Raw genomic sequence first — 12,625 nt, forward strand, 5'->3', positions numbered from 1 at the left:
TAACAAATTGGTGTCTATTTTTAATTCTATTAAATCTATTACTGGTCTAATATTGTATGATGTTTGCCTAGTTTATTTTATAAATCCTGCCTGATCATTTATTATTATAGACAATATCAGCTACATGTACCCTATTTGCCAACATTTTTGTTAAAATCTTTATATCAATGTTGATCATTTACAAAATGAGGAGTTGATCATTTACAAAATGAGGAGTTAAAGGAAGCTCTCCCATGAGAGGTGTTTATTGTTCAGTTTTGTAGGCAACAAACCTATGCACACATATTTGGGAATAAATGCCATTTTCTTTCCTCTTGCCACACTATTCATTTGTTATGGATACAAAAATATGCAGCTATGTTTACTACCTGCAGGATCAGGACCAGAGCCAGATCAAGACCATAAGAGGTCCTGAGCACCAAAAAGCTTATGGTGCCTCTCAAATATAATTCAAAATAAAAACAACACTAAACCATGAAATAAGATTTTATTGGTTACATTTCATCTTCTTATTTCAGTTATCTGACACTAACATGGCAGGCTAAGGCTGTTTAAATCTCACCAGTTGTAATGTGGAGGGCAGTGAGGAATGAATAAATAGAAGTTGATTCATTCAACAGATAATTGTTGGTGTGAACTGGAGTTAATAGTACAATTAAGATGAATTTTGCAATTCATTGCTCACTGTTCAGAATGAAAAGATGAAGTAATGATTGTGCTATAATCATTTCCCCACTGGTCATGGGCCACTGCTTTGGACTTTATTTATTTATTTATTTTCACCTTTGATGCCTGAAATAAAGACTAGGTAAGTTCAGTGACTACTAAAGCCTCTGAATGATGGGAACTCAGGGCATTGGGTTAAATCTGAACATATTATTTGTTAAAGAACTAATTAGCTGAGTTTAATTAAGTATGCTTTATTATGAATCTTTTATACCAGAATGAGACACTTAAAATTTGAAATTTTACTCTTGTCAATTATGTCCATCTCATAGTTTCCCCAGCCTTAGTTAGACTTCAACCTGGAAACAAGGACACCAGGAGAAAGTAGCACAACAGAGCCAACACTTCCAGTTTTAAATATCCCCCCCCAACAGGAAGTGCTAGCTGCAACCCGGAAGTCATTCTGGCGACTTCCCGGAAGCTGTAAACTGACACGCTCGGGCAAAAAAGCCTACTTCCGGTGGCGCGTGCAAAGGAAGCAAGAAGGAACGTGGCGGAAGTTGATAGGGAAGAAAGCACCTGCTAGTGGTGCCTAGCAATAAGCGCACCGGAGACGGATCCAGTAGCTTCGACGGAAGCTCCCCGAAGCCGGAAGTACGTCACAAGGTTGGGCTCAGACTAATAAGCTAGCGGCGGGGGTAGGGGGAAGTTGACAACGGGGAAGCGACTGAGGCACTTAGGCTGCGTTTTCCTCGTCGTTATGTCCCGACTGCCTCAGGAGGCAGCTCAGAGCCAGGACAGGAAGGGCGAGGGGCACGAGGGGTCCGGAGCTTCCGCCGCCTCGCCCTGGTGAGTAGCGGGCTTCGCAGCTCCCTCAGGTCTGCCTTATTTTGGGGGGCGGGCGGCGGGTTAGAGCGCTTGGAAGTATCGGATTCCGGAGCCTTTCGGCGGGGGAGGGGATGCCCTTGGCGGAGACGTGAAACTGAAGGGGGAAACAAAGCCTTTGTTTCCGCGACGTCGTTGTCTGGCCCTCGCGCTGTAACTACCACAGCGCCGCGTAGCGTTGGGTTCTGGCACTGCGCGCTCTTGGATGCCCCCTGCGGGCTTCTTGAGCTTAAAACAGCTGAAACAGGAAACCCGCCGCTCTTCCGCTTGCCTCGGTGAAAGCGCGACCAGCCTTTGTGGGTGGTTTCCCCCAGGTAAGAGTTACGGGGAAGGTTCTTGTCCTTTGCCACCAAACACACACACGCACACAGACACAGAATGCGTGTAAGGCAGTAACAAGGCATCACAGGCTGTCAACCAAAATAGTGCCCTGCCCCAGCTCTGCTCCTAGTGGTTAAGCAAAATAATAATGGATAAAAAAATTATATGGACTTCAGTGGTGTCATAAAACAGGAGACTAGCCTCTGAAACTGGTTTCATTACCTTGCTCTGATTTCTTGTTTTGTTACACTGTTTCTATACCGCTTAATAGATACAACGTACTGTATTTCTAAGCAGTATACACAAGAAGACTGAAATAACATTTTTAAAAAAAAAACAAACAAACTATACTTAATTACAAAAATACAGTTGACATATAACTGGTAGCATATCCACTGAGTCCTCTGATCAGGAGGTGCTGTTGCTGGATGCCAGATCAGTCCATAATAAAACCATAATAAAACAATTTGATTGAGGATGAGCGGGCTCATCTGGCTTGCATTACCAAGACTTGGGTGAGTGAGTTGTGTGGACTGGACCTTACCCAGCTCTGTCCACCTGGATTTTCAGTACTGCTCCAAGCAGACCAAGTAGGGGGTCAAGGTGGGGGAGTTACCCTTGTCTATAAGGACACCATCTCCTTGACCAGGGATGGCCAAGGAGATGGTTGGTGTTGGGATAGACAGATTGGGGGTGCTGTTAGGCTACTGACTGCCCTGTTGCCCAGCAGTATCCCTGGTAGGCTGGCTAAGGTTAGTCTCTGGGATATTGTTGGAAGACCCTAAAATGATAATTCATGGTGACCTCAGTATCCACACGGAGGATGCTGTCAGGCAAGCTCAATAGTTCATGGCCTCTATTACAACCATGAGTCTCTCTTAGATGGTTATCAGTCCAACACACCAGGCAGGGCACACCTTTGATGTGATCTTTATCCAAGTGATATGAGGGATGGACTGAAGATAGAGTGTATGCAATACACTCCGCTGTCATGGTCAAACCATTATATGGTTAAGTTTGGACTGGCAATGGCAATTCCCTGCCCTCCATAAGGGTCGTGGGCCCATTTGAATACCCCACCCTTGGAGACTGATGGAACTGGATGTGTTCTGGAGTGCTCTGGGAGATTTTCCAGTGGAGAAAGCTGGTGACCCTATTGAAGCCCTGGTTTCGCTATGGAATGGTGAGATGAAATGGTTGACACAGTGGCTAATTTTGCAGCTCGTATTGTGTCCTCTACTAACTGCCCAGCTCACACAGTCTAGAGGTGACTAACTCTCTGGGGAAGGGACCTCTGGAACCCTTTGAAGTGAAAGTCGGTAAACTTTGGTGTGATATTGACTCTTCACTTGCTGCAGCTCTGGTTGTAGTACCCAGTGTTGCTATTGAGGATGTTTTGGGGGATCAGTGTCACCTTATGCAATCAGTTGATGTGGACAAGATGCTGGGGGCAGTGCCTCTGACCATGTGCCACCACAACTCCTGTCCCTCCTGGTTTATCAAATCTACCAGAGGGAGATAACTAGTTGGGATCAGAGTGTGGTTAATGCTTTGCTATGTGAGGGGATGGTTCTTTCTGCTTTGAAAGAGGCAGTGGTGTGAGTCACTCATGTGACCACTCCTAACAAAACCAGCTCTGGGCCCTTCCTTTCAGTGTTAGAAACTGGGATAGAAAAGCTAGGAGCCAAATGGCTTCTGGGACCTGGGTTATAGGCGCCAAAACAGAATGTCTAGTTGTCACGGAGTGGGTGGGTTGGCAATACTTTTTATTCATTATTTTGAGAAGCATTAATTAATACGCAAGTCACATAAGTGACAACATTTTTAGCAGAAAATGTGAACACATGTTTAATTTAGTGTTTACAATAAAAATACCATACTTCCGTTTTCAAAACACTCTATACTCTTTATTGTTAAACTCCTTAACTTATTATCTATTCTTAACATTTACTTTGAGGCTTCAAAGCATAAACATTTCAGTAATCCTTGAGTGTCAGCCAGGCGCAAAAAATGGCACCCAGACTTTTTGAGGTGCTCGCAAATGGAGAACCTTTAGGCGCAAAATGTGCCTGGCGCCCTGCTAATTTCAAACCCTGAACTTCCTTTAGATTGGAACAGCTATCAGCCAATTGCCAATTCCTGTTTTGGGGGGAAGGTGCAGATCTGCACTGTTTGCCCATTTGCTACTGGGTAAAGTTCAAGGTGTTACTGTTAGTATATAAAGTATATAAAGTTACTGTTAGTATATAAAGTTCTTAACAACTTGAGACCAATTTGCCTATGAGATCGCCTTGCCCTACATGTGTTTACTTGACCACTTGGATCGGTGGAATTGGTACTGCTACAGGTGACAAATAATACCCGTTTCACATTTTTAAGGACTCCTTGGTGTGGCAGCGCCTACATTTTTGAACTCCCTGCCTACTGAGATCAAGCATGTGCCTTCACTATGCTATTTTCAGTGCCTGCTAAAAACATTCCTGTTTTGACACACTTACTCAGATGCTTAGAAAGCTGAAGTAATTTTAATTTGTTTTAGTATGTTAACTTACATTTTAAAATAGCATTGTAATTTGTTCTTGATTTGTGTTATCATTTGTAATCTGCTTTGAGGTTGTTTTTAATCAAGTGGCGTATAGATTGTATTAAATAAATAAACAAACATTAGCCACCCCTCTACTCACACTTCTTTCTCCACAGTTCTGCCCCTTTCTCCTCCAGCTGCTTTATTGCACCATAGAGAGGGCTTGCTTTTATGGAGAGGCACCAAGGGAGATGGCATTTCCTCGGCTGCCCACAGTTGTGCCCCATTAAGCAGTCAGCTGCACTCTCCACACACAGCTTCAGGTGCAGAAGGTTTGGTGAGTTTCCCAGAGTCCCAAGGATGGAAAAAGGACACCCCACCGCCCCAGTTTTCTCTTCAGCCTCTTCCCCTTCTCCAGCTGCTTTCATTCCATTCTCTTGCTCTAGTAGTGCCTTGAAGGTAACGGGCTTCTCAAGTGTGCAAGAACATTTTTTTAAATAATGACCTCCCAGTGTGTTTCAAGACGAGTTGTTCCTTAGGAGCACTTTTGAACAACTAGTTTGAACTTGTTATCTACACACTGTTGCAATTGACTGTTCAAGAGTGTCCCTGAGAATATATTGGATCCATAAATAGATCTTGAACACTTGGAGGCGGTCTTCCTTCTTTTTCCTGCAATTGGTACCTTCCCATTTTTCTTTTCTGCCTCAAAAATGAATGGCAAACTGAATGAGGCAGGTGAGCATCTTTCTTTGGAAAGGGGAGCCCTTCCTTTCTACACCTTTTATTACAGTGTGCTTTCCCCTGTTGCTTCAGTATTGTAGATTGAATGAGTGAATCTGTTAGGCTTGGTGTCTTTTTCTCGACAGAAATTTATGTGCCTTCAGCAAGGGCACTGAAGGCAGAAATTATCCCATCTCTAGTAAGGAGCACCTTTTAATTTTTTTACCTGGCATGTAGCTGTATAAAGGCTTCCATTGGAAAAAAATCTGATGACCTTCAACAGCTAATTAGAGAGAAAGTGGTTCTCCTAGTGATCAGTGATGAAGCATGCCATGTTGTTATGACTATAAGCTAACAAATAACACAAATTACACTGGTTTTGCCTTCCAAATTAGCCAAGATGCTTTTCAGTTGGCTTTTCAGATAAGCCTCTGATATGTTCAGTGTAGATGTACCATTCACAGTACATAGTTTAATGTGAAATAATAGTGTATGAGTGATAGTTATTTACGTGACATTTTCCCCTTCAAGTGTTACAGGTCATATATACAAAGTAGTTCACACTACTGGTCTGGATGGAAAAAACCTTCTGGAATTGCTTCCACTTTCTAAACGTATAGGAAACATTGTGTCGTTGGTTCAGCCACCAGTCATATCTGATGCTAAAGGGGAAGACTCCATGTCTGGTCATAGTCATCTTAAGGACCTGTTTATAACTCCGTCTTCATTTGTTAAAGCTCCTGAACTTAATACAGCTACTCCTGGAAAATTAATTTTACCAAAGCCATTGGAAGAAATGGAAAATATGGAAGTAGCTCCTCTTGCAAAAGAGAACCCAACTACGCCATCAACTTCTACCATTCACAGCAGTTATCATTCAGCTGATAATTCCTGGGAAAAGGATGCTACTCTAGTTTCCCCACACAAGAGCAGTGCGGAATATGTACCTGTGAATAAAAAACTCCCAGTTACTGTGAAGAGTCCTGTAGTGCCCTCTGGACATCACCTCCAAATACCAGCGCACGCAGAAGTAAAATCTGTCCCAGCTTCTTTTTTGCCTCCAACAATTCAACAGAAGATACTGGCCACAGCAGCCTCAAATGCCTTTAGAACATGTGAAGTTACAAACGCATCAACTGTTATATATGTGTCGCCAGTAAATACAGTGAAAACACATTCAAAACCATTGCCAAATTTATGTCCACAGCCTGTCGGGGAAGTATCAAAATCTTTGGTGCTGACAATGGCACAAACAGCAGCCAGTAGTTCTGCCCTGGTAACGTCTGATAGCCTGGGAAACCAGTCATCTCCTATGAAGTGGGTTGTTGAAGAAAACCCACAGTCAGCATCCTGCCTTGTTCCTGTAAAGTCGTCAAACAGCGTGGCATCAAATATCTTAAAAACATTGGTTAATCCTGAAGATGGAATAAACAACCCTGCCAGTATTCTGCCTACTTGTTCGAACAACCTGAATGAAAGCCAAGCACAAATGCCCTCGATTAATGATAATGCTCTGGTGATGTTCAATGGGAAGGTGTATTTACTGACTAAGAAAGAGTCCACTGTGACATCAGCAAGCAAATGTGGCAGCCAAGTATCACTCGGTGCTGAAACACATTTCAGAAAAAATGCATTACCGTTCATTAATTCAGCTGCAGATAGTACAATAACCAACCAAGTTGTCAATTTAGTATTGTCGAAGAACAAAGGAATTGCCCCTTATGCAAAGGATCCAAAATCCAGTGAGAATATGAGACTTTTCCCACAGTCTGAACTAAAGGATTTTAAAGTTACGTCTCCATCTCTCACACCACCACCACATGGGAATCTGCAAGTAAGCAGCATCAGCCAACCTGAGGCAGTGTCCACACCAGAAAACGTCCTAGCTGGAGGAAATATTGCTAAAATATCAATCACAAAAGAAAGGATAAAGCATTGCTTACAGAAAATTATTCCTCCAAAAGTACCTGCTGCTGCTTTAAAGCCATCTACAAGGCATGGTACTTCTGAAGACCAAGATCAAAAGGTAACTTTCTCGCTAAATTGTACCAATGGTACAATTGTCTATGATTTGAAGTGTCAGTTGCCTTAAATGAGTACTGTTGCATAATTATTTTGATAGGGAGGATTTTAATAGGCTATCTGACAAGTGAGAGTAAAAAAAAATGAAACTGGTTTTCATTGCCTGCTGCCTCAAGTCTTTCACTGAAAAGAAATAAAATCTGAACCATCAGCTGTTGTAAGGTTCTGTGTTTCTCCAGCAAAAAATACTTTGTTGATGTTTTTAAGCAGAGGCTTGACAACCATATGTCAGGAGTGCTCTGATGGTGTTTCCTGCTTGGCAGGGGGTTGGACTCGATGGCCCTTGTGGTCTCTTCCAACTCTATGATTCTGTGATGTCTATAGTATTAAGATACAGAGGCACTGAAAGAGAGCTACCATGCAAGCTACCAAGCTGTTGGGGCTAGGTGTACTGCTTGCCCTGGGCAATTTTGATATTTAATCCAAAGGGGCAATGTTCTGACAGTTCGGAAGGGGTCCTGTTTGTTTACTTGGGGCAGTATTGAACTAAATAATTGTGCAAACACAAGGATTACGATAGTGTACCAGGACTTCCAGCCCTCTCCTCCTAGTATGTGTACCCTGCACTGTCCCCAGATCTGTTCTGGAAGGTTGTGAAAACCACTAAAATATATTTAAGAGGGGGAGCGCATTCTGTTACATTCAATACAGCCCCATAGCTATTTATTATTTATACATATATATGTGGAAGGCAATTCACAAATACGCCCCAAAGCGATTTACAGTCATTTTTTTTAACATAATTTTGAAAAGCACACAAAACAATACAGATTTCAAAACGAACACCTAAAGAAGAGACCTTTCCATCTAGCTGGAAAACCTTGTCAAAACAAAAATGTCTTCATTTGTTTCAAAAAAGTACAGATGCACTGGAGAAGGAAGCTAAAAAGAAGTTAGTTTTCCTTAAGCTACAAACCAGCATTCACAAATAGCAAGTGTCCAAGGCTATCCAATTCTAGGGCTATCACTTAAAGCAGGGCTGGGGAACCTGTGGCCCTTCAGATGTTGGACTGCCATCATTCCCTGATGACTTGGCCATGCTGGCTGGGTCTGTTATGAGTTGGAGTCCAACACCACCAACAGAGTATCATGGATTGTCTGTCCACTGGATTATGGCTAATGGATTAAGCTTCAGTATATGTTCCTTTGTAACCTTTTTTCGGCCACAGACAATCTTCCAGGGGCCATATACCAGTGGCGGGCAGGTTCAGAGGTAAACTGAGTGGATCCAGAAGCAAAATGGGTTCAGTAACAGTTGTTACAGTAGTTACAGTCTCACCATATAAAAGCCAGAGGTTTCTACATGCAAACATTTCTCCATCCAGGTGAGCAGTAGGCATTATCATTGCTCAGTTACATGTTCCTGCCAGACAAAACCACTCATGAAGGCTATGGAACAGGGCTAGTAAAGGGTCTGGCTTGAAGAGGAGCATGACTTGGGAGAGTCCAGAGTGCTGAATTGAGAGTCCTGGAGCCCCCCGAAAATTAAAGCTTTGTGTACAATACCCTTAATCATTGTGATGTTCTGGCAAGCTTATATGATGAACGTTTATTATTTCAGATGGAGAGGATACTTGCAGGAGTGGCTGCTCAGATCAGACAAAGGAAACAGAGAAAACTCTGTCATGAGTTGAGAAAAAAATTTGGCCTGCATAGAGAAGAGAGAGTATATCTGCAGAGAATTCCTTTATCAGTTGTTCTCAGAAAATCAGAAGTGACTGTGTGTTCCAACAATGTACAGATGAGTGACTCTTGCAAATTGCCACCGGAAGTACCTATTAAACCTGGACCTGAGGAAGAGGAAGAGGAAGAGGTATCCGAAATGTTTATGTGTCTCACTATACCATTTTGTTGTTTGAATTATTTTCATATTCATCAGTATTGTTACTCAGTCATTGAAGCTTCATGCAATGATTGGCTGAGCTATTGTTATGTCGCAGTGTTTTCAAAATATTCTAACTGCTGAGCAAGCAGACCAACTTCTGCTTGGTTTGGAATAAACTAATAGGTATAGAATGAGCCATGTGGACACGTAGTAAAGCAGAGAAAAATGAATGGAGAAGGGAGAATGAGTATGCTGTGTACAAAAAGAAAAAGAGAATCCCGAGAGGATGGGTGGAGTAAATTGGGCGAGGGAAAACGAGTCCAAGAAAGGTAGAGAAAATGAGAAAAAGGTATTGTGAAAAATCTTCATGGGGCCCTAGCACTCAAAAGTAATTTCTATGATTATGTTAACTTGGGAAATATTTTGACATATATTTAAAAGTGACAGCTGGTGCAAAATGCAGCAGCTAGGTTGTTGATTGTGGCACTCCATCAACACCATAGAAAATATTGGTTGAGGGAGCTGCACAGGCTGTCAATATGCTAATAAGCGCGGTTCAAGGTTTTGTTGTTAGCATTTAAAGCCTTAAACAATTTGGGACCAGGGTATCTAAGGGACCACCTTGCCCCAGAAATGTGCTTTTTTACAGGCGGCGACAATTTTGTGCAGGGTGTTCTGTTCACAGCCCCCACATGCATCAGCGGAGCACATATAAGCGCTCCCTACCCCACCAGGTACATAAGGACCCGCATGTCGGCGATCACACATCAGCAGGACATGCCTAAAATGGTCATTACCTATACTAGAAACTGGACTTTTAGTGTTTTGGTTTAAACCTTCTAGAATCAGTTACTAGCTGAAATTAGACAGCTTAGTGTCACGATGTTTAGTCGCCTACTTAAATCATTTTTAAGAAGCCTTTCTCTGAAGTCACTGGTTGAACAATAGTGTATCTGAATAAATAGCTTTATTTTTAAATTTTTGGAAATATTTTAGAAGAAATGGCTTTAATGTTTTAGAATTTGTAGAGATTTATTATTTTCTGGAATGATTTGGTTTTAGAACTCATGTTTTATTCTGCACGCTACTTGGATGCCTTTATGCTATGAAGTAGTTTATGAATTTGTTAATAAAATTAACAAAAGTTGGTACACGTTCAGTAGATTTTAGGAATATAGGTCAGAATTTTAGGAAAATCTAGCCCAGTATTGTCCAGGGATTGGTTGGGACTTTATGCGTGCTCTACTGCTGAGCTGCAGTCCCTCCTGAGCTTTGGAAGTGAGTGGCAGTAAGTGGGGGGGGGGGGAAATAACATTAAAGAATTTTAGTATTATTAAAAAAAAACATGATTTGTGAGTAGGGCATATTCCACGATGCTAGGTGGATATTTTCATACAAATCTAACCCACTCCTTTTCCACTGATACTGAAAACTATCATTGCCTATAGAGGTTTATACAATCCCAAGGCATGGAATACACTGGTGGTAGAGTTAAGCAATTAGAATAGTTCAAGTTATAAAATAGCTTTGTGGACTATATATTTTATTTTTTTGAATAATTATAATGTTGCAATAATATAGTATTACCTAATATTCTTCTCCCCCCCCCTTCCCCCTTACAGATAACTGAGGAACAGGAGGAAGAGTTGAATATAAAGAGGAAGGCAAAAATGCTACCAATACAAGAAAATACAAAGAAGCAGAAAACAGAAATACAATCTATACCAAAGCCAAATTTGACATGTGGCAACTCTGACTCAGTAGTGGATAACCCGAGTAGCTCTTGCACACAACTTGTATCAGAGCAAGGAAATCCTACAAGCATTCTGCAGTTCTCTCAAAGGGTGGACCCACACTCAAATCTTTGTGTTCAAAGTAATGAAGAGAACAAAATTTCAACCTCTGCTTTACACTACAGTGAACATGAAACTCCTTTAAGCAAGGGTACTTTCAGAGAAGATTTTTCATTTAACCCTCCAGATCTGGAGGAAACAATAAGAGATGAAAAAATAGCAAAGCTTAAACTCATGCTGAGGGAACGAGAGGCAGCACTAGAGGAAATTCGTAAAAAAATGCAGCAGACGTGACAAGTCTAGTCCTTACTTAGCCCCAAATTTTGCTGCAACCCCTTTGCAACTTAATGTTATTTCTTGTTTTTTGCATATAAAGCAAATAAAAAATCTAGTTTTTTATGTTTACATATTGAGTGCAAGTATAAACATTTTCAAGCCTAGGAACTTATGTAGCAGAGTATTGTTTGCAGAATGTGATACTTGTTAGTTCAATATATTCTCATTATTTCAGTAAATGCAGTTTATATTCTTGTTGTTTATTGAGGTCGTTTCATAGAATGAAATGTAAATGATTTTTTTTCAGCTTTACGTTAAAAGGAACAGCTTAAGTTTGTTTCAGAAAAATGAAATTTCTAGAAAAATTGCTAGTATTAACTTATTTGAATTGGGTACTTGGAATCAAATGTCAATGAATGGGGTAAGAGTATTGAATTCGTCAAGTTTCTTTAGTGATAAAACAGTTTGATTGAATTTCCTTAAGCCAGCTTGAAAAAAATCAACTCTTTAACTTCACCCAGTTCAGTTTTTAATTAGAGCAGGTGAGATCTGCAACAAAGTGGTGTGCTGTAATGTTCATATTCAGGATGCCCGACAGGCAGCCATGCTCTTTTCTGAAGTACCTCTCTCCCTTATCTATAAAGCTCTTGCCCTCGTTGAAGTGTATGTATCTTCTGTTTTAGTTTGAATAGAATACTTACTGGTCTAATTTGGTATGTTTTATATCATGTTGGAACATATTTGACGGTAAAAATGTATTCATCAAGACACTGCATATGTAGATTCCTGCCACAAAATGTTCCAGTAGTGTTCGTTTGTTTTTTTTGGCACTCTCAAAATTTGGTTGCATTTAAACCATTGGCCACAATGCCATATAGAATATGTTCCCTTAGCTAATTATTATTGGTAATCCATTAATAACCAGCTACCTTGAATTGTATATGAATACAAGTGGTTTAAATGGTTTTGGTTGTCCTAAAATATATAGAAACGAGTTCATCTCATAACAATCTTTTGTTTTATTCAGTTGCCTACTGTTCAGTTCCCTCTTACTATGTAAGAGAAGACAGCCCCATTACCTGGGTACCATTGACATTGGCGGTAAAAAGGTAAAGGTACCCCTGCCCGTACGGGCCAGTCGTGACTGACTGGGGTTGCGCGCCCATCTCGCTTAAGAGGCCGGGGGCCAGCGCTGTCCGAAGACACTTCCGGTCACGTGGCCAGCGTGACGAAGCTGCTCTGGCGAGCCTGCACCAGCGCAGCACACGGAAACGCCGTTTACCTTCCCGCTATAAAGCGGTACCTATTTATCTACTTGCACTTAAGGGTGCTTTCGAACTGCTAGGTGGGCAGGAGCTGGGACCGAATGACGGGAGCTCACCCCGCTGCGGGGATTCGAACCGCCGACCATACGATCGGCAAGTCCTAGGCGCTGAGGTTTTACCCACAGCGCCACCCGCGTCCCACCCGTTTGTTATGAAAACAAAATTTTAACTTGTCTTTCTTGTTGATACCGGCTTATGATCTCAG

General features: G+C 41.6%; 1 protein-coding gene across 10 annotated transcripts; it reads left to right on the top strand.

Annotated features, from left to right (window-relative positions):
• Nucleotides 1-1,180: 1,180 nt before the first annotated feature.
• LRIF1 (ligand dependent nuclear receptor interacting factor 1) lies at nt 1,181-11,863 on the top strand. Of its 10 annotated transcripts, none has more exons than XM_053393725.1 (5): nt 1,181-1,332; nt 4,573-4,733; nt 5,651-7,145; nt 8,763-9,014; nt 10,649-11,863. In XM_053393725.1, the coding sequence occupies exons 3-5, from the start codon at nt 5,799-5,801 to the stop codon at nt 11,111-11,113; spliced, it is 2,064 nt and encodes a 687-aa protein (XP_053249700.1). In that variant the 5' UTR covers nt 1,181-1,332; nt 4,573-4,733; nt 5,651-5,798; the 3' UTR covers nt 11,114-11,863. The 10 variants fall into 10 exon arrangements, with proteins under 10 accessions (XP_053249700.1, XP_053249701.1, XP_053249704.1 ...); XM_053393726.1 differs by having other exon boundaries at nt 1,181-1,320; XM_053393723.1 differs by lacking the exon at nt 1,181-1,332 and adding an exon at nt 1,409-1,515.
• The last annotated feature ends 762 nt before the right edge of the window (nt 11,864-12,625 follow it).

The sequence above is a fragment of the Podarcis raffonei genome, chromosome 6 (genome assembly GCF_027172205.1).
Source record: "Podarcis raffonei isolate rPodRaf1 chromosome 6, rPodRaf1.pri, whole genome shotgun sequence".
Taxonomy (NCBI): domain Eukaryota; kingdom Metazoa; phylum Chordata; class Lepidosauria; order Squamata; family Lacertidae; genus Podarcis; species Podarcis raffonei.

Excerpts from the sequence above, each read along its gene's own strand:
- LRIF1 (XM_053393721.1), top strand. The coding sequence starts at position 1,427 with ATGTCCCGACTGCCTCAGGAGGCAGCTCAGAGCCAGGACAGGAAGGGC. Across the intron at positions 1,516-5,650 it reads GCTTCCGCCGCCTCGCCCTG|TGTTACAGGTCATATATACA; the intron begins GTGAGTAGCGGG and ends TTCCCCTTCAAG. Across the intron at positions 7,146-8,762 it reads CTGAAGACCAAGATCAAAAG|ATGGAGAGGATACTTGCAGG; the intron begins GTAACTTTCTCG and ends TTATTATTTCAG.